At 41.8% G+C, this 27277-nt stretch overlaps 14 protein-coding genes across 14 annotated transcripts; all 14 read right to left on the bottom strand.

Moving 5' to 3' along the window:
* Positions 1–277: 277 nt before the first annotated feature.
* Positions 278–1279, bottom strand: TM35_000351420 (rhomboid-like protein; the record flags this gene model as incomplete). Its single annotated transcript, XM_029029195.1, has 1 exon — positions 278–1279. One exon carries the CDS (start codon positions 1277–1279, stop codon positions 278–280), a length of 1002 nt encoding a protein of 333 aa, XP_028879464.1.
* Positions 1280–1683: 404 nt separating this feature from the next.
* On the bottom strand, positions 1684–2325 carry TM35_000351410 (uncharacterized protein; the record flags this gene model as incomplete). Its single annotated transcript, XM_029029194.1, has 1 exon — positions 1684–2325. The coding sequence occupies one exon, from the start codon at positions 2323–2325 to the stop codon at positions 1684–1686; it is 642 nt and encodes a 213-aa protein (XP_028879463.1).
* A 1039-nt stretch (positions 2326–3364) lies between these two features.
* On the bottom strand, positions 3365–5536 carry TM35_000351400 (uncharacterized protein; the record flags this gene model as incomplete). Its single annotated transcript, XM_029029193.1, has 1 exon — positions 3365–5536. One exon carries the CDS (start codon positions 5534–5536, stop codon positions 3365–3367), a length of 2172 nt encoding a protein of 723 aa, XP_028879462.1.
* Positions 5537–7416: 1880 nt separating this feature from the next.
* Positions 7417–9984, bottom strand: TM35_000351390 (uncharacterized protein; the record flags this gene model as incomplete). The annotated part of the gene is made up of 1 exon (XM_029029192.1): positions 7417–9984. The coding sequence occupies one exon, from the start codon at positions 9982–9984 to the stop codon at positions 7417–7419; it is 2568 nt and encodes an 855-aa protein (XP_028879461.1).
* Positions 9985–11424: 1440 nt separating this feature from the next.
* Positions 11425–11844, bottom strand: TM35_000351380 (uncharacterized protein; the record flags this gene model as incomplete). The annotated part of the gene is made up of 1 exon (XM_029029191.1): positions 11425–11844. One exon carries the CDS (start codon positions 11842–11844, stop codon positions 11425–11427), a length of 420 nt encoding a protein of 139 aa, XP_028879460.1.
* Positions 11845–12591: 747 nt separating this feature from the next.
* TM35_000351370 (uncharacterized protein) lies at positions 12592–13011 on the bottom strand (the record flags this gene model as incomplete). The annotated part of the gene is made up of 1 exon (XM_029029190.1): positions 12592–13011. The coding sequence occupies one exon, from the start codon at positions 13009–13011 to the stop codon at positions 12592–12594; it is 420 nt and encodes a 139-aa protein (XP_028879459.1).
* Positions 13012–13549: 538 nt separating this feature from the next.
* TM35_000351360 (zinc finger protein, predicted) lies at positions 13550–15352 on the bottom strand (the record flags this gene model as incomplete). Its single annotated transcript, XM_029029189.1, has 1 exon — positions 13550–15352. One exon carries the CDS (start codon positions 15350–15352, stop codon positions 13550–13552), a length of 1803 nt encoding a protein of 600 aa, XP_028879458.1.
* A 1175-nt stretch (positions 15353–16527) lies between these two features.
* Positions 16528–17994, bottom strand: TM35_000351350 (chaperone DnaJ protein; the record flags this gene model as incomplete). Its single annotated transcript, XM_029029188.1, has 1 exon — positions 16528–17994. The coding sequence occupies one exon, from the start codon at positions 17992–17994 to the stop codon at positions 16528–16530; it is 1467 nt and encodes a 488-aa protein (XP_028879457.1).
* Positions 17995–18321: 327 nt separating this feature from the next.
* Positions 18322–18963, bottom strand: TM35_000351340 (putative 60S ribosomal protein L10; the record flags this gene model as incomplete). Its single annotated transcript, XM_029029187.1, has 1 exon — positions 18322–18963. One exon carries the CDS (start codon positions 18961–18963, stop codon positions 18322–18324), a length of 642 nt encoding a protein of 213 aa, XP_028879456.1.
* Positions 18964–19315: 352 nt separating this feature from the next.
* TM35_000351330 (adenylate kinase) lies at positions 19316–19921 on the bottom strand (the record flags this gene model as incomplete). The annotated part of the gene is made up of 1 exon (XM_029029186.1): positions 19316–19921. The coding sequence occupies one exon, from the start codon at positions 19919–19921 to the stop codon at positions 19316–19318; it is 606 nt and encodes a 201-aa protein (XP_028879455.1).
* A 435-nt stretch (positions 19922–20356) lies between these two features.
* On the bottom strand, positions 20357–21181 carry TM35_000351320 (uncharacterized protein; the record flags this gene model as incomplete). The annotated part of the gene is made up of 1 exon (XM_029029185.1): positions 20357–21181. One exon carries the CDS (start codon positions 21179–21181, stop codon positions 20357–20359), a length of 825 nt encoding a protein of 274 aa, XP_028879454.1.
* Positions 21182–21500: 319 nt separating this feature from the next.
* Positions 21501–23153, bottom strand: TM35_000351310 (uncharacterized protein; the record flags this gene model as incomplete). Its single annotated transcript, XM_029029184.1, has 1 exon — positions 21501–23153. One exon carries the CDS (start codon positions 23151–23153, stop codon positions 21501–21503), a length of 1653 nt encoding a protein of 550 aa, XP_028879453.1.
* Positions 23154–23651: 498 nt separating this feature from the next.
* On the bottom strand, positions 23652–26000 carry TM35_000351300 (uncharacterized protein; the record flags this gene model as incomplete). Its single annotated transcript, XM_029029183.1, has 1 exon — positions 23652–26000. The coding sequence occupies one exon, from the start codon at positions 25998–26000 to the stop codon at positions 23652–23654; it is 2349 nt and encodes a 782-aa protein (XP_028879452.1).
* A 415-nt stretch (positions 26001–26415) lies between these two features.
* TM35_000351290 (uncharacterized protein) lies at positions 26416–27186 on the bottom strand (the record flags this gene model as incomplete). Its single annotated transcript, XM_029029182.1, has 1 exon — positions 26416–27186. One exon carries the CDS (start codon positions 27184–27186, stop codon positions 26416–26418), a length of 771 nt encoding a protein of 256 aa, XP_028879451.1.
* Positions 27187–27277: the final 91 nt, after the last annotated feature.

Raw genomic sequence — 27277 nt, 5'->3', positions numbered from 1 at the left:
AAAAAAAAAAAAACAAGAAGAATAAAATAATAAAACCATTTAGACCAAGGAAAAGAGAAGAATTGTTCACCTTAATCATGGAAAAATAGAACCAGGAATCACTTTTGCTATAATCATCCAATTTGAAATTCCCTGAGTTGTCTATTTGAAGAAGAAGAAGAAAAGATTATAGATAGATTACTTCCGTAGTTACCATGTGAGGCGCACAATGGGCCCCAACAAAATAGACAAATACGAAAACAAAACAGAACAAACATAATAAAAAGATTCGATCTTACTACAGTGCTGCCGTGAGTTTGTCAAGTCCTAACATACGTGTAGGAAGGGCCCAGAAGACGTACGCCACAAGTGCACCGCCTGTAGAGGCGCCGTGTTCCTCTGGTTTTGTTGTAAAGATACGCCAGACGTCAATAACCATCACAAAGGCAGTGAGTACTAAGAAAGGCACAGGTGGTTGTTGAATGAAGTTAAGGTGTCGGAAAATAAGCCCCTCAACACCCACAAGACCGAGAATAAAGGGATTGGGACCATAACAACGTCCACGCACCTCTAGTGGGTCCATGCCATAGTATAACTCAAACTGTTGTCGTGCAATGTGAATAAAACTTCCACCAAGTGTACAGAGTACGGCGAAGAATGTCATACGAGTGTTACCAAGAAATCCCAACATTGTATTTCCAAACTGCCATAACAACCAGCAGTCAATAAGAAGTTGAAGAAGATTTTCTTGATAAAAGGCGTTGGTAAAGAGAGGATAAATTTTCCAGGCATTTTCATGTGATAGAGTAAAATGTTCAACAATGAAGTCTCGTATATCATCGCTTCCCGAGAAATTCATAAGTAGATAAGTAATGACGTTAGCAAGAAAAAGTAGCATCACCACATTAAATGTATGAAAAGGTGGTGGAAAGGGTAAATAGCCAGGTCCTGCATTTCCTGAAAATGGATCTTCCTGATCCTGTTGTTTTTCTTCCTCTTTCTCTTCGTACTTTCCCACTTCATGAAAACCGGCAAGTTGGTCATTTGGTTTCTTCGCTTCCCGTAGGATTGATGTGCTAGAAAATGCACGACAAGAGTTGCGACATGCACTCGTACTCATCCGGTGTTGATGATGATGATGTTGTTGTAGCTGCTGCTGTGCCTGGTAGAGCGCAAAGAACGTGCGCTTTGCTGATCCGTCAACTGAGATACCGCGCTTCTGCACGAAGCAAGTCGCCACATTCGATGGCATGCGCGTAGCCTTCGTTCTGAATAGAAAATTACCTGGACACCGCAACATTATCTTTCACGTCCTATTTATTGGTAAGCAAATAGGATTGTATCACCCTCTTTGCAAATGCGTAGAATAAAGTTCGTACATATATAAACGTACACAGGTACAGACATTACAAAAGAAAAGAAAAAGAGAAAAAAAAAGAAAAGAAATAATATTCATAAAAAACAGAAAAAAACAAAACCAGTGTAGAGATTTCGGGCACATCAAGGAGCGAACCCACAGAGAGATCGCACACCATCATAATTCACATTCCTCATTTCTCACTTTCATGTTTTTTTTTTTCCTTTTTTTTTTACCCTTCGTTCTGTTCATTCTCAGTATTCCCCTTCTTGTGTGTTTGTGGCAAGTATGTATATATGTATGTATGTATGAATGAATGAAATGTGCAGCTACACAACACCTCTGCCTTACTTTACACCTTCACCACCTTCCTCTCCTTTTTGTTGTTCTGCCGTTCCCTGCTGTGTGGCCAACGCCTTCCGTCTTTCCTCCAGCAGCCGCAGTTCGAGGGCGTCGCGGTGCAGCACGTCCCGCAGCCGCATACGCCGCAGTTGCATGAAGTTCATTTTGCTGCGCATGACGGGATTTGCCACCGCGCGGCCGCGGCCAAAAGCGGCGGGGAGCTGCGCGGCCAAATCCGCAAAGCCGACGTGCTCCGGGACGCCAATGAGCGCGCGGGCCTCGTCGAGGTCGAGTGTGTCCACCCGCACGACGTGCCGCACGCGCCAGAGCTGCCGCCGCACCTGCGGGATGTCCGGCACGATGGCCGTCTGGCCCTTAAACTCGAGCCGCAGCTCCCGCAGCATGCGGTTGATTTCCCACGAGTGTTTGAAGGGGTGGTCGTCGCAGTGGACAATGAAGACGTTGCCGACGCAGCGGTACGGCCCGGGGGCAATGCAGGTCCCCGGCCCCGCACTGTTACTACTACTCTTCATAGTGTTTGTACTAGTGGTCGTAGTGGAGGTGGATGGTGTTGACAGCATGATTGCCGTGGCGTGGAATACATGACGTCGGTGCATCAGATGCACGGGCATCCACACACGCCGCATTTCTCTTTCCTTCCTATACCACTGTAATCAAAAGTCAACAGAGAGGAATGTAGAAGGAAAAGAAAAAAAAAGGTGAGAAGGGCAACAACAAGAAAAAATAATAATAACGGGGAAAAAAAAAAGAAACCAGTCTGTATGTATCTGTGTGTGTTATATGCACACACATACAAGCGAGAATGATACATCACACACAAAGGAATAATTACGAACAAGAAAAGGAGCAGAAAGATAATAAAAAAAAAAAATGAAAACAAAAGAAAAACATCTATTCCACACTTTCCATTTCTATTACTAGTGTTATGGAAATTCAAGAAAGTTATTCATTTCAGTTTTTCTTTTGCACCTTTTTCACTCACATCTTTCTGTTTTTCTTTTTTTTTTTTCTATACAATAAAGATACAATTCACTGAGACAATATGATCTCTTCACGCTACTATAGGTATAATTTCACAGAAAATAAAAGAAACGAGAATATATGAGAATGATAAGTAGTAGTGACATACAGTTACCCTATTTCTCCCTCGAGAAAGAAAAAAGAAAAAAAAAAAAAACCATAAAAGAAAAATAAAAAGAAGAAAGGTAATGATCGATCAAAAGATAGAAACGAAAAAAGGAAGGAAGGAAGGAAGAAAAAACAAAAAACAAAAAAACAAGGCGATATAACCCTCACCATGGTTTTTCCACCTTCACCTTCCCCACGTTCAGTGACAATGAATAACTTCCCCTTTGTTTTTTTTCTTATTTTACTACACAAAACTCAAACAATGGTACAGGAATTAAAGACAGTTCTTTTTTTTGTTTTCACAAGTAATTGCATAGGGGCATAGGAAAGAAATAAAGAGCGTATAAATAATATCTCTTAATAATAGTAACAATGCTAACAATGATAATTACAATGATAATAATAACAAGAACAACAACAACACATACTAAAATGATAAATACAAAACAAAAATATACAGAAAGGGTGGTGACACTATTGTAAAGAAAATAAAATAAAAGCCTAAAAATAAATTATATATCACCTACTTCTTTCTCCTCAATCAGTGCTTGAGGACCCACTGTCAGAATCTACATGTTCATTAGTGACAGCAGTAGAGTCAGGATTCACCACATTAGGTGCTGCAACTGTTAGCGTGGGTGATGCAGGTACGGCCATATCATACACCTCCCCCGTATACACATCTTCTTCATATTCTTCTCCTTCTTCCTCTTCATATTCCTCCTCATCATCATATTCATCTTCGTACTCTCCCTCTTCATCCCAGTCCACATCCGTCACGATCACGCGTCGTGGTCGCTTGCTGTCTGGCTTCTTCGCTAAGTCCACATCGTCCGCGTCGGCATCTCCAGTGGGATCCACCGTGATGGCTTGTGTTACCGTTGCACATGAGGCGTTGCTACGCATCGAACACGAAAGTTGTCGGTTACTTGAAATTTCTTGTAAACGGTGGGAATTGGGCACCGTACCCCGAGGAGTTCCACTGCTGCCGCTTGACTGAGTGGGTACACTTCTTTCCTTACTGTTTCCACTTTCATCACTACCTTTTCTATTCAAAGCCCCACTTGCATTATCAAATCGAGCATTTTCACTACCACTACCACTATCACTATGATAACGATGATGATGATGATGATGATTACCATTATTAATATTATTATTATTATCATTATTAATAGGAGCACCTACAGTGTTGATACTAGGAGCTATCAAAAATGGACGCGGTTCCGTATCGTTAGAGCCTGTACAGCTGGAATTATTATGCATATGTCGTGCAAACGTACGTCGGCCAATCTCCACAAATTGATGATGTCGTTGAAGCAGAAAATTTGCACCATTTAGAATACCTTTCCCTTTCGGTGCTATTATAGGAGCCCGTGCTGGATATACTTCTGGTGCAGTCTGAACAGGAGTCATTATGTAATTACGGCGTGCCCACTTATTTGAACTGAGAAGACTTACAGTTGACAATCCACTGTTGGTGCGGGAGGATTGGAGTGTTGATTGATACATTGATGCGGCTGGTTCACCGGATTTGCATTGTGTGACTTGACCATTCCCATTATTCTCTGTATCATCAGATGATTGCCCTAAAGAGGACCTCCAACCAGTTCCACTTCCTCTGATAAAAGTTTCAGCTGTAGAAGGTGGTACAACATTTTCAAGAGGTTCCCCCTCATCATCATCATCACTTTCAATGTACTCTTCTTCCACAGGGAGATATTTAATTTTTCGAATAGTTCGTGTGATTGTTGTAGTGGAAATATGTGCTGCGTTAGGTGGAAGAGTAGATGCATTGCTTAGAGATGTACTTTGGCTTGAAATACTTTTTTTCTCAGGTATCGTACCCTGAGTTTCCTTTTTCATATTATAAGGGTGTTGAGGTGCATGTAGTACGGTAGTAGCTGCACTACTCTTGCTAATATTTGGGTTACTGGGCCTCTCAAGTTGATTACTCTGAACATCCGTCCTTGGTGTTGGATTTTTCTCCAATGGAATAGAATTGTCTCCATTCCTGTTTGGAGGGAGTTCAGAAACATGCATTACATCCCCTGATACTTGCGGTTGTGTATATTTTATAATTGGGGTATTTATTAACGGTTCAGGGGACCTCTGGGAACCATTCTGATTCTTACCAGGTCCTATTCCGATGAATATGGCATTATTACTGTTATTCATACTGCTACTATTGCCCCAGTGATTGGCATGCGAAGGCGTATCCACTCTACTTCTACTGCTTTCATTCGAAACCGGTGGAAGAATAAAAGGAGGAGCATTCCCACGAACAGGCCTATTCGGCACTCTCTCTCGTACGACTGCGGATGAAGAAGTATCATAGTTCTCCACCGGTCCTGTTACCTTCAGTACTCGAATGGGTAACTTTGGTGAAACATTCCGCTCGTTACTATCACTCACTCTGTTGGAGCCAGATCTCGTCATTATGGTTGGGGCCCACGCATTCTTTGTGCCTTCATGCCGTCCGTGTGCTGCATTTGCCAATGTGGATGGTTTAGTTGCGTAATTTCTTTGCAGCGAGACGAAAGAGTCTAAGCTGGCACGAGCAGGATCACTGTGTTTCGGTTTACGCTTGGTAGAGTCCACCACGGAATCATCAGGAATGGAGGCTCTTACAGCAGATAAGACTCTTCTGCCAGAGGAGTTGACGCTGTTTCCACGATGCTGATAATCACCATGTTGAACACGACTCATATTTACTATTACCTAATTTAGTTTTGTTGTTCTTATTCTTTTTTTTTCTATTTGACTAAATAAGATAATCCAAAATAAAATAAAAAAACAGTATTTATCTTTATCTTTTTTTTTTTTATAAATTTTCTTTCTCTTTTCCCTTTTGAGTTGATGGTGCAAGTACTACCTATATATCTGCAAACTCCTTATCGATATTGCTGATATTATTTTGCTGTGGTGATTCTCACGGCAGCGAAAACTATCCTTTTTTATTATTATTTTTATTATTATTATTATTTGTTTATTATTTTTATTTCACCAAGACAAAAGATTAGAGAATAGCGAATAATGTCAGTAAGCAGTGTGCCACGCAATATTGGCAAGATACAGCTGCAGCCATCATACGGGGAACAAAGAAAGAAAAAAAAAAAGAAGGAAATCGAAAAGGCAAAAAAAAAAAAAAACAACGAAGAAACAAAATGAAAAAAATACATACCAAATATTTTTGGGTGCGTAAATAGCCCTGAACGCCTGCCTAGAGACGAACAAGACACTAGACATTGGCATCTCACGACTATCAACAAGTTAGCAGAACCAATCATGAAAAACAAAACAGAGAAAGGTAAGAAACAACAAAAACAAAAACAAAACACACACATACACATAAACACAATCGGAACAAGAATGAAATAGAATAAAAAAAAAAAGGAGCAAAAATAAAGGAGGGAGTAAAAAAAAAAAGGGGTGTGTGTGTTTCTTTGTAGGAAAGACATCCTCTCTGGTGGGGAAAGTGTAAAGCCCGTGGGATTTAATGAATGAACACCAAACAAACCATAACAATGAAAAATAAAAATAAAAGGAAAAGAAAAGGAAAAAAAAAACACCAACAATAAGAGAAGGCAAGTGACGCATATGATTTCTATTGATACACACAAAGAAGCAAGAATCATGACGTCAACGATAGTGAGGACGACAATGATGTTGTTTATCATGATTATAATCATCATAATAACAAAAATAATACTAATAAGAAAAATAAATCCTTCACTTTTAGATATCGCTCCTTCTCGCTCATTTTTTTTTCTCTCTCTCTCTCTCTCTCTCTGTCTCGCTCGTTCGCTCCTCACAGCCACCAACCAACATCAACCGTGCGAATAAAAGCAAAAAAGACCAATTAAAGAAAAAAAAAAAACTAACAACTATGTACAATGCCTTGTATTCCCCCGTGCTCCAATCACTACCCGCACCCCCACACGATTACACACCCTTTATATTTTCTTTTCTTTTTGGTTTTTTTTTTTTTTTCTTCTTTTTCTTCTCTCCCTCGTTTTCCTACACGTGGGTACCTTCATGCTCAAACCAGTTGAGAAAATAGTCTTTACCTGGTCTTTGTAGTATCAGCTTAACGCCGCATAGTAAAATAATTCAAAAGAAAAAAAAAAGAACAGGATGGATGTCACATTTAGATAACAAAGATAAGGAGCCAAAGAGCTTCTAATTTTATTGGTGTTTCTATTTCCCACACCTCACTCTTTTCACCCACGCTCTCTGCGTTTATTCGGTGATATTCCCTCCTCATCCTCCTCCCTCACTGTCAGCTGTACACCGAAAGAAAGGTAAAAGAGGGTGAAACACCAGGAAAGAGGGGCACCGAATGGCGCTTCACTCCACATGATGAAAATACAAACGTACAAACGCACACATATTTATATACAATCAATCAAACAAAACAAAAAAAAAAAAAAAAAAAACAATACAGTCTAATAGCAATAACACAATTATAATTATCACTTTTTTGATTCTTCTTATCCTTGCAGGAGAAGCAGAAGCAGAAGCAGAAATAGCAACAAGTGAAAAAAAAATATTTATATATATCTTATCACACTATATTACTACTACTATTATTCTTCCTCGGGACTGGCTTTCCAAGCACGCATGCGTCTTGTGCCTCCTTGAGAACCTTGACCGCTTTCCACAGACGCAGATTCTGCTGTAGACTCCGCATGCAGTGCTCCTTCAACACTTAATTCGCTGCTGGTCTCGTTCGTGCTGCTACTGTATCTTTTGGTAAGCCTGCTACCTGCCTCATCTCTTGGTGCTATATCTGTGGTATCTACACTATTCTCGCTTAAAAGTTTTTGGGGTGCCACTGTTGTTGCAGTGACTTCATAGATTTTTTTCTCCTCAATTTGAATAGGGGGATTCCCATCTTCTACTATGACTTCTCTGTGTGTTTCTACCACTCTCCTTACTGCACTTCCGTCGTCATACTCCTCAACTTCTTCCTGTATCACTTCTTCCTCTATTACACTGGGTTCTTCCGCAGGTTCCTCTGCTTCCATCGGTTCATCATTATCTTCATTTTCTTCCTTTTCTTCTTCTTCTTCTTCTGGATCTTCTTCATCTCTAATCACTTCCCGTTCTTGCACCACCACCACATGCTCTTCCACCACTTCCCGTCTTCCTGTTTTTATTTCCTGTTCTTCCATCGGATCATCATCTTCTGGTATTTCTTTATCTCTAATCACTTCCCGTTCTTCCACCACCACCACCACATGATCTTTAACCACTTCCTGTCTTCCTGTTTTTATTTCCTGCTCTTCCGTCGGATATTCTTCATCTCTCATCAATTCCCGTTCATCCATTGGTTCACGCTCTTCGATCACTTCTTCTTCTTCATCGAAAGAACTCTCCTCATCACTTCCAACCTCTTGTTCCGTTATAGTGCGAGTAACAGTGGTTGTGCGAATTGTTAGCACCCCACCATATTCAGTGTCCTGCATCTGCGTATCGGTTAAGGTATCCTGAACAGTACTGACAACTCGTGCATTTGGAATAAACATAGTATTCACAGAAGGCTGATCACCGTGCTTCACAGCCGGATATACGGCAGAGATTGCAGGATCACGTGTCTCTTCAATATTCATCCCAGTTGGAGATGATCCTTTACCCATGTGTGTGGATCGACGTAGTGAAGAAGGTGTGCGCTGATCTCTCAAATCGGGTGTTGGTTCTCGACTATTCTTTGGTGATGAATTTATAGGGGATGGGGTTTTATCGCTTCGGTCTTGCATAGATCCGTTGATTTCTCGGAGTGCCTCACCCAATGGTCCATCTGCATCACCAGTGCCATACAAAACAGTACCTTCTGGTAAATCGTTAACAAAATCTTTTAGGAAATCTGGGCCAGCATTAGAATTTTGATAGGATTTTGGTATTAATACATGTCGTGTGACTGGTCGGCCAAGTTTTTCTTCTAATTGACACATTGCCTTATACATCTTCCATGTTGCCTGAATCTTAGTTGCCATACCGTCCTTTAGTTTTTCATCCATACATTCCATAAGGTAATCAGCACGACGTCGTAATTGGATAATCCATGGATGATCATAATCGTAAACAACAGACAAAATACCAAGACAACGTCGCACCAGCAAAAGTGATCGATTATACAATGCAAGATCTTCATATATCTGGGCCAATTCAATTAATGCAGGGATAAGTAATTCTGACTGCCGTCGGTGTCCTATTTCCACCACCTCAATACAACGAAGTAATAAAAGTTCACATGGTGATGCCTTTAATTCACGTGCCATTTGGCTACGCAATACAAAATCATCTTCTGCTGTGTAGTGCGTTTTCAGTATTGTTGGACGTAAAAGTCTGACGACATTCACTGCAGGACCAACACGTCGACGAGGTGCTTTTGGTGCCATGGATTTTAGAATTTCCTGATTTAAACTGAAAATACTAGTATCAGAGAGTATACTGCTCTCACACGAGCTAATAGAGGCCATACTTTCATCCAATGAGACATCTATCTCTAGATCTTTTTTGGCAAATGTAAATCCTGTTGTTTTGCGTTCCTGTTCATACCAAATTCTTGCCATTCCCACCATAGCAAGTACATATCGTTTAAGTACCATATATATTTCTTTCTCACCCCTTGCCACACGTGTTTCAGCAATTTGAATAGCACGACTATAGGTCGTCTTTGCGCTTTCCACATCTCCTTGTGTGAAATACACATCTCCCTCCTTTTGGTAGACAAGAACTGCCAGGTGATCAAATCGCCTCGGAGGCACTTGTTCAAGGTACGGGTAACAACTTCGTAGCAACTGCAGTTTCATTGTCGCCTTTTCGTCCGGCAAGTTGTCCGCCTCCTTTACGGCGTTAAGTATATGCAGAGTGGCGGGGTCTGTGTCTATCGATTGGGTGTCGTCCCCGCTGATCTCGCCATTGTTCCTGCCAGCCTGTCGTCGTCGCTGTTCAATCTTCCACAGGGCCGCTGAATCCACTCCCGCATCATTCTTCCCGTTTCTGTTATTATCACCGTAAATGCTGTTGTTTTCGCTGGACGCCGGCCGCCGGCTGCTGCCGTTCACGAGAACTTTCGGCTTCGACCGTCCGCGGGGTGGCGCACTCGAGACGCGCGGGACTTGCCGCCGAGATGAAGCCGCCGCTCCCATCCTCTCCAAATAATAATAATAATAACAATATATATATATATATATATATTATAAGGGGTAGGAGAACACACACGCACGGGATGGAGGATATGCTTTGCGAGCCTAGCTCTATAGCTTCTTCTCTTCTTTGCCTTCCGTAACTTTATTTTGCTCCTCTCTTCGTTACTTCCCTCCTTTGCTGCTAGCAATACGAAAAAAAAAGAAGAAAAAAGGAAAGTGTTAATAAATGTCTTTTCCTCTGTTAACTTATTCCTCGCAGAACAATATTATTGTCTCTCTGACCAATGATATAATAGAAAGAAAAATATATATTTTTTTTTCCGAAGCAATCTCACCACGAAAAACAAAAAAAAAAAAAAAGAATGGAGGTCACCACTATCTGTCAGATGAAAAAAACATAAAGAGGTATGTGGTGTTGTGGCTTAAGAAATAATACTATAAACGCCGATGTGCACAACATTAGTAATAGAAGCACACAAAAGTATATATATATAACGGTAATCCATATTTCCACCATCCTTGTATCCATTGTCATTACAGCTATGTTATTACAAAAGTGGTAATGACAGAATCAAAACAGTGACAATAACATTACCCTATTCTCATCAAGTTAGCTCACTGTTTCCAGTGTAAAAAGCATTCAGACACCATCAATAAACTTTGTAAAGACCAGACACATAGAGGTCATAACCATCTTGTGTTTTTTTGTTTTCCCCTTTACACTATCAACCTAGCAAATGGGTTTTTTTTTTTCTGTTTTTAGTGTAATAAGGAATTACCATTATCGTTTTCTGCTCTTTATTCTCAAGATAACGTACAAACACAGTTGATTATGTTCATTTCTATTGCCATTTCTGTTTTCATAGTGTTCGCACTGTTGTGGATGCCAAAAAAAAAAAAAAAAAAAACTCACTCACTCGACCGGTGTACTGTGAAGCACTACTGTTCTTCTCCCATTCTCTTCAATAACTAAGAAGGATGCAGACATCCCGCATTCAGCAAAACGTGTTTCTGCAATTGCCCTCTCATGAGGAATATACTCTCACAGAAGAAGCGGTATTATTATTTTTTTTTTCTTTTTTTGGGGGGGTATCTCATGATATCCAATAGACTTCTCTTCACGTATAGTAGAATTTCTTTTTTCCCTCTTCCCCTTTCCCTTTCTCTCTCCTTTCTTACTTTTTCAGTATGATAATAGGAGAAAAAAAAAAAACAACGAATAAGGTTGAGAACATCACTCTGCTTGACAATCTACTGGATCCCATGTAAAGATATCCACTTTATGTTTGCTTATCATTTCTCTTTTCCTCATAATACCTCTCTCTCTCTCTTTTCCCCTTTTTATCTTAAAAAGAAATATATATGGAGAGAGAGAAAAAAAAAAAAGAAGAGGGAGAAAGAGGGTGAATATCAAGAGAATTAAGATAATACAATTTGATGCTAGCAATCAAGAAAGTCTGCAGCCAGCAAGACGTCCGCAACAGCATCCTGATCCTCATCCATCACTGGGCTTAATTCACTAAGCAGTGAATACTCCTCGGTGGAGTTGGGATCACCAAGAGAGCGCTGCAGTAAATACCGCACAACCAACTCAAGTGTACGTGTGGAGAGTGGCGCCAGTGGAATTCTCGGCATTACGTTAATGTTGTTCGTCACGTACACACCGGGAGTGGCGTGCCGCTGCCGCTGTTGATCCCCAAAGCCGCCGCGATTGGGGAGACAGTAAATGCCATCTAGAAGAGAGGCCAACATCTTACTTTGCCGTACGGCGGCCTCTGGGAGAATAAACTCCGTGCCCTCGCCGGAGACTACACAGACATAAGAAATGGGATCCGGTCGTGTGGACCGCGGCTTTGACATTTTCTTTGCCTTAAAAGTACAAGAAGGATGTCCTTTTTTTCCCGTGCTAATGTGATAAGAACTGGCACGTGTGCTCGGTGTTTCCTTTTTTTTCTTTTTCTTTCTGATATTCTTCTCATGAATATCAAGAGAAGAATCAGAGAAAAGAGATGAGGAGTAGAAGAGAATGAAAATAGTAAAATTGAAGAAAAAAAAAAAACATTATGGTCAAATATACATAAAAAGAGAAACAAATAAAAGAAAGAAATAAAGAAATAAAGAAAGGAAATAAAAAAAAAAATAAAAAATAAAAACGATATCTCACTTCAAACCGAACAGACTAACGGTCCTAGTATCCCCACACCCTCCAACCGCGTCACTGTCACTGATAATAATCACTACAAATAAAGAGAATAAAAAAAAAAAATAAAATAACAAGGGAGTAGCAGAAACGTACACATCAGCGGCACGTGAAATACACACGTATACATATAATATATATGTATATACCAGCCCATGATACCAAACCCAAATACCTATATATAAAAATAGAGAAATTTCTAAGGAAATATTGTGTGTGTATTATATTCCAATTCCTTTTCCTATTACCATTATGTGACATTCACTCCTAAACCTTTACTGATGTAACCCTCTTACTCTCCCCTTCACTCTTTCACATTCTTTTCTTCTTCTTATCCCCTCTGTTCTCATCACTAATTCCTTATTTTGGCAATTTCTTTTTTTTTTTTCTTTACGGGAACTGTGCATCTACGCCTTCTCCCTCGGAATGAAAACATCCGGGTCATGAAAGACCGTTGGATTAAGAACATCTACACCTCCTTCTTTTTCTAGTTTAACCCGCACCTTTTCTACCGCCTCCAACAGTGGAGGGTGTCCAAATGACTCATCATACTCTTTTAACCATTTGCGCAACTTTTCCTCATTCCTAAGTGTCGCCATTGTCTCACGAAATACCCACGTACTTTGCTTATGACGCGTAACACATTCACGGAGATCAATCATGCGGCTTCGACAATCATAGAGTACATCAAGTTCTTGACTTTCCCGCATACATGTCATTAGGCGCTGCCAAAAACGTTGACAGTTGTTTTCATTAAGGTAGTTGGCTGACATGTTCGTGATGTCCGTCGAAAACGTGTCGTCGGGCATCTCCCGAGCTCCAAACATCGACATCTTGACTATTTCAGTCTCTATATATTCGAGAACTCACAGATACATTTCAAAAAGAAGAACAAAAAAAAAAAAAAATTATATATGAGTATAAAAAAGTGAGTGGGATAAAGTAACCACAGAAGATATATATATATATAACAAACAAACCATCATACGCACAGGCACAGAAAAATGTATATACACACAAGGACAAAAATGAAGGAACATCTAAGCGGATTCAGAAATCACACCAATTGATGGAAACTGGGAAACAATTCCAAAAGAATTAACTATTCACCAAAAAAAAAAGCAAAAACAAAAACAAGAAGGAGAACTAGAGGGAACACAAAATCATGTAGTCATTGCGTTTATTACACACAGAAAAATAAGCTATATATATAAATATATAAAAACATAAATATATATATATATATTTCTTTCTCATATGATTTTCATTGCATTGTTCATTCAATTAATTAATCCCCATGACATAGTTCACACATACACATACACACAATGAAAAAAAAAAGAAATTTTTGTTGTTTTCTCACTCTCAATACCGTCGACGGTTACCTCTACGAATAATTGCCTCATACTGTGCCAAATTGCGGCGATTCCCACGAGGAGGAAGTTGTTGTCGGTTCACGGATGTAGTCTGCCCCTCCTCTCTCGTGATTCCATTGTTAGACCCACTGTTGTTACTAATACGACGGCGGTGTCGTTCTTCTGATAGTTGTGATGAAGGTTCGGGTAATGCGGGTGGACGTACAATAATTCGATTCGCAACTCCTGTTCTGTACCGCTGTGGACGTCCCACCGTTATCGTCTCTTCAGCTCCAGCCCTGTTTGGTGAAAGGGCGCCGTGAACCTCTTCCACACGGTGTCGGCGCAGTGCATATACAGCATGCCTCGCGTTACCAGACACCGTCGTTTCTCTCGGATGTGCAGGAAGAGAAGTTTGCGTAGAACGACCACTCACCGTTGCTCGCGTTTCCGTCGGTGGACGCGGAGCAACTTGGGACATGTTAGCAGAGAGAGCGTATTCACTACCCTCATTTGAATTTCGCAATGACGCTACTGATGGTGGGGATAAAGTTGAATTTAGCAAATTTGCCCCAAGAATAGAATCATTTGTATCCACCCTTGGAGGGGTCATTAGCGATGATGATGATGATATTGATGATGTTGACGACGATGACGATGATGATGAGTCCTGAAGGGGAATCGTTTGGGGTGTTGGGTCCTCTTCCATGAATAAAAGTGGAGAGTTCCCTTCAGAGAGATTTCTGCCTTCTGAAACATCCGGTTCAAAGGAATTTGTCACCGTTGTTGGTGTTCTTGTTATTTCTGCTTCTTCAAATAGTTGTCGATCACGGAACGCCTCGCCTTGACGTTGTGGTACATTTGACGGTGGAACTGGTGTATAACTAATTGGTTCAGAACCTGGAATGTTACCTTCTGGAAAGATTGTGTAACTATCATCAGTTTCCAATAATAGCATATCCCCACTTCTACTTCTACCGTCATAACCTCGCAAAAGTGATCCAAATGATGTAGACTCCTCTATTGGGAGTTCCGGTTGTTGTTGTTGTTGTTGTTGAAAATTATTCTCATCTACAATAGTACTAGGGGCACCGTAACCCCTACCTGCAGTAGAGGAAGAATTTCTTCTTTGAGAGACTCTCCTCTCTGGTATGGCGTTACATTGATTCTTCTCCTTTTCCTCCTCATTATCCTTTCCACTATGCCACCATACTGGGGCAACCACATCTTTATATTGTTGCTCTACATCTTGCAACATAAATCGACAGTTAGGACATGTTCGTGTCCTTCCAAGCCACCGTTCCAAACATGGAACGTCAAACATATGCCCACAAGGGAGTCTACATACCTCAGCATTGGCAACAAATGATTCCTGACATATGGAGCATACACATTGTCCATCCTTTTCCAGTTGTGCAATGATATCCTCTCGCAACTTCATCTTTTGTAGCCGTCCCACTGCCTCGCGTTCCAACGGGGCCGCCATTCGCCGCCGCTGCTCACCAAATATCACCTGCAGTGCGAGTGCCTGCAGCAACAACGGCCCGAGTTCCGCCATGAACGGCAGGGACGCCAGCGGCGGTTCCGCTTCGGTGGCGAATCGCAGTGCACTCCGCTCGCCGCCCACACCGCCGGACTCGCCCTCCACGCGGCCGAGCACAACCGTCATTTGATCGCCGTCGTCCCCATCCCGCCGCACACGGAGGACGAGCGGCTGGCCGGTGCGCTCCCGCTGGAGTATTCGATCCCGCACAACCTGCAGCACAAAATTATACTCCTCATCCTCCAGCATCACATCACTGCCATCTCGCATTGTTCGTGATGTCACCACCTCACTGCCTCACACACCTCACAGTTGTTTAAGCAACTGAGACCAGTCAAAAACACAGACAAACACACACACAGAGGAAAAGGAAAAGGAAAATAAATATATCCCTCAAGCGATATAGAAGGGAAAATCACGTTTGCAAAAAAAAAAAAAAAAACTGTATACTTTGTCCTCTGATACCTCTATAAAACCCTAGTATTGCGAAAGCAAAAAAAAAGATAAAGCAATAATAAATATAAAAATGAACAAGAATCACCACCCCCCCAAACTAAATATGTGCAAAGAAAAAGAAAGAAAAAGAAGAAAAGAAAGCAAAAAAAAAGAATGAAACATAAAGAGAGAAATAGAGAGAAACAACCAAAGCAATTAAAAAAAAAAATAAATTAATTAATAGAGAGAGACATACCCACAGAGATATAGACATAGACATTATGGTGTTGAATGTTAGCTACCCCTTCCACTCTTCCTCTCCCCCTAAAGCGGAACTTACGAAAAGAATGAAAGAGAGCATATCACCATTTCACCTTTCTCAATCCTCCATGTTTCCTGCTCCATTTTTTTTTTTCCCCTCATTCATAATAATATAACCTCGATAGTTCTCAACAGCAGAGACGATTACACAATCATATAATCTCGCACAAACTCCCTCTTTCACATTTTTTTCTTTCTTCTTCGATGCCAGTTTTTCTAGCGCTGCTGTGAGTTTTCTTCTTCCTCTCCTTCATCCAGGATCTTTGGAAAAATGAAATGGGTAAAAACTCGTGTGAAGAAAAAGTACAGTCCTTGTATTACGCTTCCTTTCCTTTCTTTTTCCCTCTTCTGTGAAGAAGGAGGTTACGCGTAAACGTACCTCCTCTAATCCCTTCTTTCTTCCGTTCTTCTTTTTTTTTTCATGAGAACACTCTCTCCCTCGCCTGGGCGGCTATCGATAAAGAAAAGATTAAAGACGACCTTTAAACAGATCTTCTCACTCTTCTTTAACCGCCACTCTCCCTCTCTCTCTTTTTTTTTTTGTCTCATAATGTTTCTCCCTTTTTAATCTTTTCCTCTCACAACCCGTTTTTTTTTTTTCTTCTTTTTCTTCATTGAACTCGTAATACCCAGAAACACTTACACACGCACGGACACACTCTCTTTCATTCTTTTTTTTCCCTTTATTATTAGGCAGAGAACCATGACTTGTAGCGGTTCTTCAGCTCTTGCAACTGTGGGTCCGTTAATTCAAGTGGTTTCTCATCTTTAGCGAATTCAGCAATAAGGGATTTCTGTTTATCTGTAAGTGACTTGGGCAAGAGCACAGCGAAGTGAATGTAGAAATCTCCTGTCTTGTTTTGGTTAGGTCGATGAACGCCACGACCCCGCAAGACGAGTTTGTCTCCTTGTTGTGTTCCGACGGGTACCTTTGTCTCTACCTCTCCTGTTAACGTTGGTACACGCACTGTACCTCCCAACACAGCCGTAGCGAGAGAGATAGGTGTAATAACATGAATGTCACACCCTTCACGGTGAAATACTGGATGTTCATCAACCGTAATTTCCACATACAAGTTACCTGGGGGTCCATTACGTACACCTGCTTCTCCTTTTCCTGTCACCTTGAGACGTTCCTTGTTATCTACGCCTTTAGGAACAGGCAAAGTTTGTACGCTGCGATCCTTAACAATACCCTTCCCACTACAATGAGTGCAGGAGGAACGCCCTGTCTCACCAGTTCCACCACAGTGGGTGCAATCCTGCTGCATGTGAAAAAATCCTGTACTCATTACTTTCTTTCCTCTTCCACCACAGTGTACACATTTTGCCTTGGAGCCTGAATCCTGAGATCCACTCCCTGAACAAGCCCCACATCGACGGAATGTGTTAAACGATATTTCTTTACTGCAACCGTTAACAGCTTCCAAGAATGAAAGTCGTAGTTTGAAGTGAATATCTGCACCAGGTTCCGGTCCCTGAGGTTTTCGAGTTTTATCTTTACCTGCCCCACTCATCTTTTGGAAAATTTCCTCAAAATCATTAAAAGAAAATCCTTGTCCTCCTGCAGCTGATGCAAAAGGATTACCACCAGCTCCACCAAAAGGATTCGCACCTCCGAATGGGTTTTCACCACCAGCTTGTGCGAAAGGATTAAAACCAGGCCCTGAACCAAATCTGTCTGCTGCTCCTGAGTTACCAGTCATGTCATACATACTACGCTTCTGTGGGTCAGACAGTACATCAAATGCTTGCTTCACATCTGCAAAATCTTCTGCAGCGCGCGGGTTGGGATTAACATCAGGATGCAGTTGTTTGGCTTTCTTCTTATAGGCTGATTTAATTTCTTCTTGTGAGGCATTTCGTGTTACCCCAAGAACAGAATATAAATCCTTCTTTGCGTTGGTAGATGAAAACCGTCTAGACACACCAATGCCTGCGGTAGTAGCAGCAGCAGCAGTAGTGGTAGTGGTCATTCTCGTAGTAGTAGTAGTAATATTAGCATTAGTAGCAGAACCCATACCATAAAGTGAAGTAAATGATGTAAATTTACTTTTAGGGGATCCACAGAAAAATCTAATACTAACACCAGAAACATTTATAGGAGATACAACTCGCCTCATTGAATGTTGAATTACGACATTCTGATGTTTCATCTTTTCGCTATCCTAGGAGCACTGATTCTCCCAATTATCTATTTACCCTTTTTCGTGCGATATTCGCCTTGTGACCTACAGCAAGCAAAAGAATTCCAAAATATCGAAAAAAGAAAAAAGAGAGAAAAGAAAAGAAAAAAAAAAAAAACAGAAAAGTACATTCGATGCAAATGCAGAAAAACACACACACACAGAGAAAGTCTCTAGTGATACTCGAAAGAGTTCTAACGAGCGAAAAAAAAAGAAAAGAAAAAAAAAAACTCAAAAACAAATAAGAAGAAAAGAAAAACATCACTTGATGTCGTGGTTCATTGCATTCGTTTACGCTCAAGCCATCAGGTTCTGCTGAGTGATCTTACCCTTTGGTGTGATCAGCTTGACGTGGATACCGCGTTGCTCGAGCTTGCCAGCATCGCGCAGTGCCTCATACTCGGAGCGGAGGATGTCTGTGAAGCCCCAGTACTTTGATGTCACAATAATCTGGCGACCAGGGAACTTCATCTTGGCGCGGCGGAGGGACTCCAGAGCCTGTGGGATGAAGGTCTCCTTCGTGCGCATGGAGAGCAGAATCTGACCAATGCGGACACGAGCGCAGGTGCCGTTGGGCTTACCATAAGACTGGCGCATACCCGTCTGCAGACGATCCGCACCAGCGCAGGAAAGCATCTTGTTAATACGAACAACGTGGAACGGGTGAGCACGGATACGCATGTGGAAGGCCTCCTTGTTGGCACGCTTCACCATGTACTTGTTGGCCTGAATACGGGCGGCCTCAAGAGCCTCTGACGAGATCTGCTCAAGTTCGCGGGAAACAACGTGGATGCATACAGGGAACTCGTCCACTGGGGCACGGCGCTTACCAATGTCGAAGTTACGGATCTTTGGGTCAGGTACACCTCGGCAGAAACGCGACTTTGGGTACGGCTTGTTCTTACAGAAGCGGTAGCAACGCGAGGGACGGCGAGCCATGATGAGATAGGTCTCACGACAAACCACTTTCCAGAAATATGAGGACAGAAAGAAAAAAAGAAAAAAAAAAAAAAAGAGAAAAAAAAGAAAAAATATAATACGACAGTGTACGTAAGAAAAATGTGAATGTGTGTGAATATGAATGTGAATGTGTGAGTGTGTAAATTTGTGTTTCCATATCCCCAGAACAATAAGGCTAAACAGAAACCGCCCAAACATAAAGTCTTTACGCAAATCACATAACGCAGAATACAACAAACAAAATAGGAATACTGGTTTTATAATTCACATTCATTTCAGTTTTTCTCTCTTTTTTTACCCAGTTTCCAGTTTTTTTCAGCTGGAATAAATATCACTCTGCCGGAAGCGGTTTCTCGCCCAACTGGATCATTACTTCTCTTACTTCGGCATAAACTTCTTCACGGCTGCGGTTAGCGTTTATCGTGTGGAGACGACCCTCATTCTTGTATCGCTCCACGACTGGCATACACTGCTCAATATTTGTGCGGAAACGGCGACGGAGGACTTCCGGATTATCATCTTCACGGCCAGATCCTTCCTGCGCGCGATGCATCACTCGCTCCTCCATCGTCTCTTCTGAACAATCAAAATAAAGGATACCTTTTGCTGGGACGATGCCCTCTTCAAACATGAGGGCCTGATCCATTTTACGTGGAAAACCATCAATGATATATCCTCGCGGATTTGGTTTCTCCGCCATAGCATGTGAAATTAGTTCCACGGTGATATCAGAGGGGACAATATTTCCTGCTCGCATAAGTTCTGCAATTTTCTTCGCCACTTCACTTGTGCCACTCTTACTTGCCTCACGAAGAAGGTCTCCAGCGCTGAAGTGTGTAAATCCAAATTCCTTGACTAGTAAAGCACATGCTGTACCTTTGCCGGAACCCGGACCACCGAGAACAAAATATACCTTTGGCTTGGACAATTCCGCCATGTGTTGCTTTTATTCGATTCTTCTCTTTTTTTTATCCTGCAATCTTAAATATAAAACGGTTTTTATGCCGACTGATGCTTTTAATACTTTTGTCTTTAATCTTCTTCTTGGTAATAAATGCACCCATAAAGGAAAACATAGAGAGACAGGAAAAAAAGGGGGAAAAGGAGGGCCAAATGAAAACAGATATATAGGAAAAAAAAAAAACGAGAAAAATGTAAATTTCTTTCATTACTGAGAATTATCCACTTTTTTCTTCACAGACTATACAGAGGCAATACTCCTGTGCGTAACAACAGGAGGAAAGCAATTGCCCAGTTCGCAACTCCTCCTCTATTCTAGCAATAATAACCACAATGACAGTAGAAAGTACCAACAGTAAACCAAGAAACCCTTTTTCTTCCCCCCTCCTACTGAGCCTTCAAAGTGTTTCTTCTAAATCAATGTCGAAACTACACGCATAGGACGTCCACGTGCATCAAGCAAATCACCTCGCCAGTTCCGCCGCACATAATCCCCTGGGCGTCGGTATCTCGTGTCAATGTGAGAATCGATAAGTGCTTCTTGGGCTGTCCGACCCACCTCGTGGCGTAATGCATGTTGTCGATCCCACTCACGTCCCTTTGGTGCCACTCGGACCATCTCATCATACATCATTCGCTCCTTGGAGAGAAGCTCCCTCGCCACCGGACGAACAAAGACAACCTTAGTATTGATATTATTATCATCATAATCATCTTCTTCTTCTTGAATCCCTTCTTCTTCTTTTCCATCAATATCGTTATCTCGGAGTATAGTTTTTTTTCCAGAGTTACGACTAAGAGAGCGAAAAATGGGAGAATATATGTGTCCAGAGTCAAAAACGCCCCTAACACCTTCTTCGAGTTCACATAGTGGTTTTCTAGCAGCAATCAAAGCCTCACCTAATCGGCGTTTGCCTTTTGGAATGACTTCTCTCTCTTCACTACTTGCTGGAGTAAACCAGCTGTAACTGTAACCCTCCTTCCTGAGGTCACGCTGCATTAATCCCGGCTCCTTCCCAGTGATGACTTTGTAGTAATCAAACAACAAAGGTCGTGTTAGAGCTTGACGAGGAGGGACAGGAATACGATGTGATGGTGATGTACTAGTAAATGTTGTAAAAGAATCGTATTCCACAATAGCACCATTGTCTCCTGCAGAAAGAAGACGTTGACGTCTTCTTCTTGCAGCAGCACGCGTTCGCGCAGCTACATGACGCATATCAACTGAGACGCTCATAAATGTGCAAGAAACACAACTCCACACTTAACCCCCTCCTCTCAGGAGGGTAGAAAGTAGGATAACGCCCTGCATGTTTAAATAATAAAAAAAAAAACGAGAAATAAGAGAAAACACAAAAAAAAGGAAAAGATGAAATCGTTTCCAAAGACATCTGACCACTAAACTCATTTCAATTCTAGGAAAACGAATGAGCAAAAATGGATAAAGAGAGAGAGAAAAAGGATGTGTGAATGTGCGTATAGATGAAGTAACTCTCCCTCTTTTTCGCTTTTCTTCTTCTTTTTCTTCTTCTAATCTCTTCTATTTATAGCGTTCTCTACATTTTGTGATAGTAATGATTATGTACAACTATAACACTTGCCTCGTCATGTCGTTTTACCTCTGTAACTGGTGAATGTTGACAACTTGACCCTATATGAGGTGATGATGAATCCACCGAACTCACACATAAGGCACAATTTGGTAATCCACAGTACACACCGGATACACCGGCCGTGTAGAGAAACTCTCGCTTCACCGCTGTGACGTCCACGGCTTTCCCTGCAGATGTAGAAGCTTGTACTCCCACACCTGAGGCATTTTCTAAATGTCTTCCTTTCATAGAAGTGAAAGGAGATTCCACAGTTTTATCTAATCTACTTTCTTCTTTTTCTGCTGCCACTGATCTTGCTGATGCTGCTGCTGCTGTTGGTGGTGGTGGTAGTGGTACAGTCAACATGGCAGAAGATCCCAACGCCTTCTCTTTAGTGAAAGCTTCCGTTCCTCCACTTTCCTTACTGCTACTCGCCGCAGTACCAGAAGGAGCTGGTAAGGGGTAATCAACCCTAGTCTGAAATTCCGTTGCAGTTTGAGATGGAAAGTTACCATCATTTCTAACTGTAAAGTGAGAATCTATGTTTCCAGGCTCTTTTTGTACTCTCTTCTTCTCATCTCCATCAGTTTTAAAACCAGTTAATGGTTCAGAAAGCGCTGTCGCAATTAGAGTCTGTCCTGGCACCATATAAGGTGGTTCCACACGTACATTTTCTAGTACTCTAGCAGAAGAATTGTTCATACTCAAGAAATATTTCCCATCTCTTGTTTCCCTCTCTTGATTCTCTTTAAGTGGTGCAGTTTGATTTTTTATTAAAAAACCGCATAGTATACAATACTTCTTCTGCCTCCTTTCATTACTTTCCATATCACACATTAATTTTTCATGGGTTACAGGACATTCTTGTGGTGAGTACTCCACTAAGGGAGCATAACTTACCCTCACACCACAATCTGGACAGTAAACAAAACCATTTTCCAACATACTTTGATGGTCCTCCATTGAACAGTGAGAAAAATTATTATTAAGGTCAGTTTGATGGATATTTGATGGAGGTGTCGGTGAAAATATTTTTGGCAGATTAGGTGGTAAATCTGTTACCTGATGCGTAGACACATCATACAGAGAGTGTTTAGTAGTATTAATAGCATTGAAAGACTTCGTTTCTAGTGGTTCTGATGATATTACTCCTACACTATTATTACTGGATGAATTCAATGGCGCAAGAGGAATTCTCCAATACGATGTAGGTAACGGTAACGGAGCTTCTGAAGAAGCAGTATGCATTACTGGAGGCACCACAATTTGTGTTGGCAACAAATGTCGTAATTCATCCGTTATCCCAGGACCTGTGTTATTATCTAAAGATGTGGTAATTAAACGTTTACCACTTTCTCTCATCACTCTTCTCCTTTTTGACTTACCACCTTCTGAAGGATATGGTGGATGAACATCTTTACACCATGGTCTACTTCGAACAGGAAGAGTACAATGTTTTCTTAAAGAAGGTAAAGAATGTTGTTGCACCTCAGCAGACATCTCATTACTCAGTGCATCTTCAGAAGCCTCACCACCCCAAACATTTCCGAGTATATATGCCTTTGTACCGAGTGCAGTTGTGTATGATTGCACATTCCGGTGCCTGTCTTGCGACATACACCTTTTTTTCTTTCTTCTTTTTGTTTTCCACACTCTCTTCTCCAGTTTCCACAGAGTGTGGGTTTTCGCCTATCAGATCAAAAAGAGAAATTAAAAAGTAATTAAAAATTAAAACGTTAAGAATAAAAGGGGAAGGAAAGACCCAACCCCATAGCAAAGAACAAGAATAAGAGAGAGAGAGAGAGAGAGAAAGAAAGAAAGAAATATATATATACAGATAGGAAAACCAACGAGTGGGTGAAACAAAGCAAGAGAATACACCGAAACGATGATGGGAATGGAGTGAAGAGGAGGAGTAGGAAGAAAAAGAAATCGTTTTTCTTTTTATATGTGGGCGTCATTACAAATAAATAAATAAAAAAACCTCCAATTCCTGAGTGGCACACATTACATTTCCATACTTTGCACTCTTTTACTTTCTGCCACAGAATAATAAAATAAACCACTGTTACTTTTTCCCATCATCTAACCATGATAGATGTGAGAGGGACTGCGTTAACTTGTGGATCTTTTGTTCCCATTCTTCTTGCTCTTCACTGACTCTTTTCGGTTCTTGTGAGCCCCACCCTCTCCAGAATTCTGAAGGAACGGCCAAACACGTCCATTAAGAAGTCCTGACGTAGCCGTGTAAACTCGCTCACTTTCAAGAACTAGTCTCGTCGCCCTTCGAAGAGCCACACTATCAATGAGAATATGATAAAATGAGGACGATAACTCTCCACCACAATTGTTCCCGTTTCCTGCAATTTGAGGTGATGACACTGACGAGGAGAGAGCCGAGGATCGTTTGGCTTCCTCTAGTGTTCTATAGTCAATGTCTTCCAATAGCAGACCTACTGTATCGACATGAGCAATGACGCAGCGCTCTAGTGTTTTCAGGGTACACACATCGAGCACATACATCTCATCATTATTAATTTCATCAGGGTGAAGAAGAAATCCTTGATGAGAGGCAGAACTGCGGATAAGGGGTCGCAGTAACAAGTAACCTAAATTTTTACGCTGCATCTCTATTATAACAAATAACTCGTTTAAAGGATCAACAGAAGCATTACCAAAGGAAGACTGACAACACCATACAATATCTCCTACATCCATACCATGACGGTAGTCACCTTTGTAACGTTGCCAACGTCCAACTGGTGTTCGTCTATCAAGCACTGCTGCATATGTGTATGGTACGATATTTCCATCACAAACAGCATAACGTTCCAATCGAGCATCATACTCTTCACCGTATGACCATGCCAAAAGTTGTTCTCCCACCTCTATATCAGTCGTCGCAATAAAGAATGGGATGGTTACAAAGTGACTGTGTTCTTCAAGAAATACCCGGCGTCCAGCAAGGGGTCGGTACCGTTTTTTCTTTACCACAATTCCCCCAGTATTGTTCTCTGTAATACCAAGTTTTTGTGATTTTTCTAACCTTCGTTGTGGGAGAACTTTACGTGTTTTCTTTTTTGTCTGTGTGTTACCTTTTCGACGCTTTTCAAGCGCTGCAGCAAGAGGAGAAAACTCACTTGTGACGGATAACATCACTGAACACAGTTCAACATTACCATAGTTGCTCAAATTATAGCGATGGTTTGCATATCGCATCAGACCTTGACCAAAACAAAGTCCATGTCGACCCATACCAAGTGCATACGTCGCATCATCAACCGATACATCTTCTGGTACGGCATCATCAGCTCTACTCTTGCTACTCCTAGCACTATTGGTAGTAGCAGCAGAATTAGTAGAATGAGAACCCGTGGCAATAGTAGGGGACGCAATATTATCAGAACCCACAGCGAGACGCCGTCTTCTCGCTTCTACTACCTTTGTAGCGACCGCTGGACCGCAGTAAAGAAAGCATGTAGCGTATGGTACTGGATGTGCTGCAAAGAGACCCTTTTCGCCTTCCCCAATGGCTGTTGCCGGCGCGAGATCAAGCAGTGTGAAGGGGAATCCCGCCACTGGCTCTGCCCCGGCGTGGCGTGCACCAACACCGTGGTAGAAGGCGAGTCCAGGTGGCCACATGTGAAAACGTTTCACCCCACGTGCAACACTGCCGTGGCTGTTCGGCCCGAACTGTTGTTCATACCACGTCGCTTCATCCAAGCAGCGGTGGTACGAGCGGAGACACAGACGCACTGCCTCACCTTCCTCAATAGGTGTAGTGGCCACTACTGCCATAAATGTAGCCAGTGGAAACTTCATTCTCTCCTCAATTCCTGTAGTACTAGAGGAAGGGGCACTCTCATCATCATGGTAATTCCCTTCTCCAGGTAGAACAGTTGTAGAAGGGTGACCGTAATGAAGTGCAATGCAACGAGCATTAGGCCATTGACAGGGATCCTGAATGTATTGAGATCCGTCATCCTCATCCCATAGAGACCTTGCCCTCTGTACAAGTCTAACAAACGCCGCATCTCCTTCTACTGCAAGAACAGAATGCCGAAGAAAACGACGTGCGGCGTGAACGGTGTCACCATTACGATTTTGATTCTTCTTTTGAAGAGAAAGACCAATCACACATATTTGTGATGCCTGACGTACACACTTAATTCTCTGTTCTGCGTCGTATCCAAAATACGCCTTCAGAAATTGGTCATATCGCTGCTGATGAAAGGCCCAAAGTGTTGGTGATCCTTTATCGTTTTCCCCTTCCTTTGCAACAAATGGACTTGAATTGTTGCAACTATCTGCATTATTGCAGTTATCACTGCTTTCACATTTGCTCGATGTTTTGGAGATGGATTTAATATTTTTCACCTCTTCAATAGGATTTAGCGATGGTAGTAAGTCTATATCTTCCGATTTTGCCTCAACTTTGATATGTGGATGCACCTCAACACCCATTTTTCACCTCTTCCTGCCCACTAATATGCATCAAGTGGGGAAAAAATAAATTAACAAATTGAAGAGGGTGACAAAGTGTATTTGTATTTGTGTGTGTATGTGTGTGTACGCACACAAAATAAAAATAAAAAAATAAAAGAGAAAAAAAAAGGCAGATCATCAACACCACCAACACAAGCAGTACATGAAAAGAATAAAAATAGAAACTAAAAACAAAAGGACCAAAACCAAGAAACAACAATAAAAAATAAAAATACAGCATACTATCCGTCATTCGTTCTATGGAACAAGTACCATCAGGCCTCCTTGTGTGATTCAAGTATATTCAAACTTTGCTGTAGCCTTGACAAAGTTAAAGAATTACAAGGGAAACAAAAAAAAAAGAAAAAAAGAAAATATGACGCAAAACTTTCCGTTATTCGTCATCTAGGAACTTGGACGTCTTCACATTGACGGTCCCATTGTCATTCTTCTGTGCGAAACGGTTCACACCACGCCCTGCACGAGCGCTGCGATCGAGGGTTATATCGGCGCCATCAGACTGCAGCAGCTCGAGTTCCCGTTTGACAAGATAGCGCTTCACGTCGGCTGCGGCGTACCGCTCGGGGTCGAGGCCCTTCTCTCTGAAGAGCGGGATGAGACATTCCTGCAGGTACGACTCGGCCGACTCCGCCGCCTCCTGCGGCCGCACGCGGTGCCCAAGTCGGCGAAGACAGACGATCATCTCGCGGCAGCGCAGCGCCACCGCCCCGTCGCCCTCCACCCGCAGTCGCTTCTCCGCAGGCTCGCCGTCGGCTTCTTCTTCTTCTTCCTCATCATCATCATCTTCTTCCTCCTCGTCCTCTCCATCATCATCATCTTCTTCTTCTTCATCCTCTTCTTCCTCCCCCTCCTCTTCTTCTTCATCATCATCATCATCATCGTCATCATCGCTATCTTCTTGCTCTTTATCTTGCTTTTCGGCGTTGCTGTTTTCTGGGTTATAGAAAGATTGAATGATATCAGCGAGAAGTTGCCTCTTTTGGGAGAGATATTCTGCAGGAAAAATGGTTGCGTACTTCGTGCCCAGCAGTTGTAATACAACATCCACCGTTAATCGTTTTTCCTTAGGCACACGTTCTAGCATCGTTTTGATCAAGCCAGTCAACTTGCCGTCCCTTTCGTCAGTAGTGGTGGCGGCAGCCATCCTGTTCGTTCGAATTTCTTTTGGAGGGGTCTCCCGATGTGGGTGTGTTTATATGTCTTCTATTGGAAATTAGAACGGTAGCAGTAGGGGT

The sequence above is a fragment of the Trypanosoma theileri genome (genome assembly GCF_002087225.1).
Source record: "Trypanosoma theileri isolate Edinburgh chromosome Unknown TM35_Tth_35_V1, whole genome shotgun sequence".
In the NCBI taxonomy this organism is placed as follows: domain Eukaryota; phylum Euglenozoa; class Kinetoplastea; order Trypanosomatida; family Trypanosomatidae; genus Trypanosoma; species Trypanosoma theileri.
Note: the sequence above shows the minus strand (reverse complement) of the source record. Positions and strands in the feature narration are given on the sequence as shown.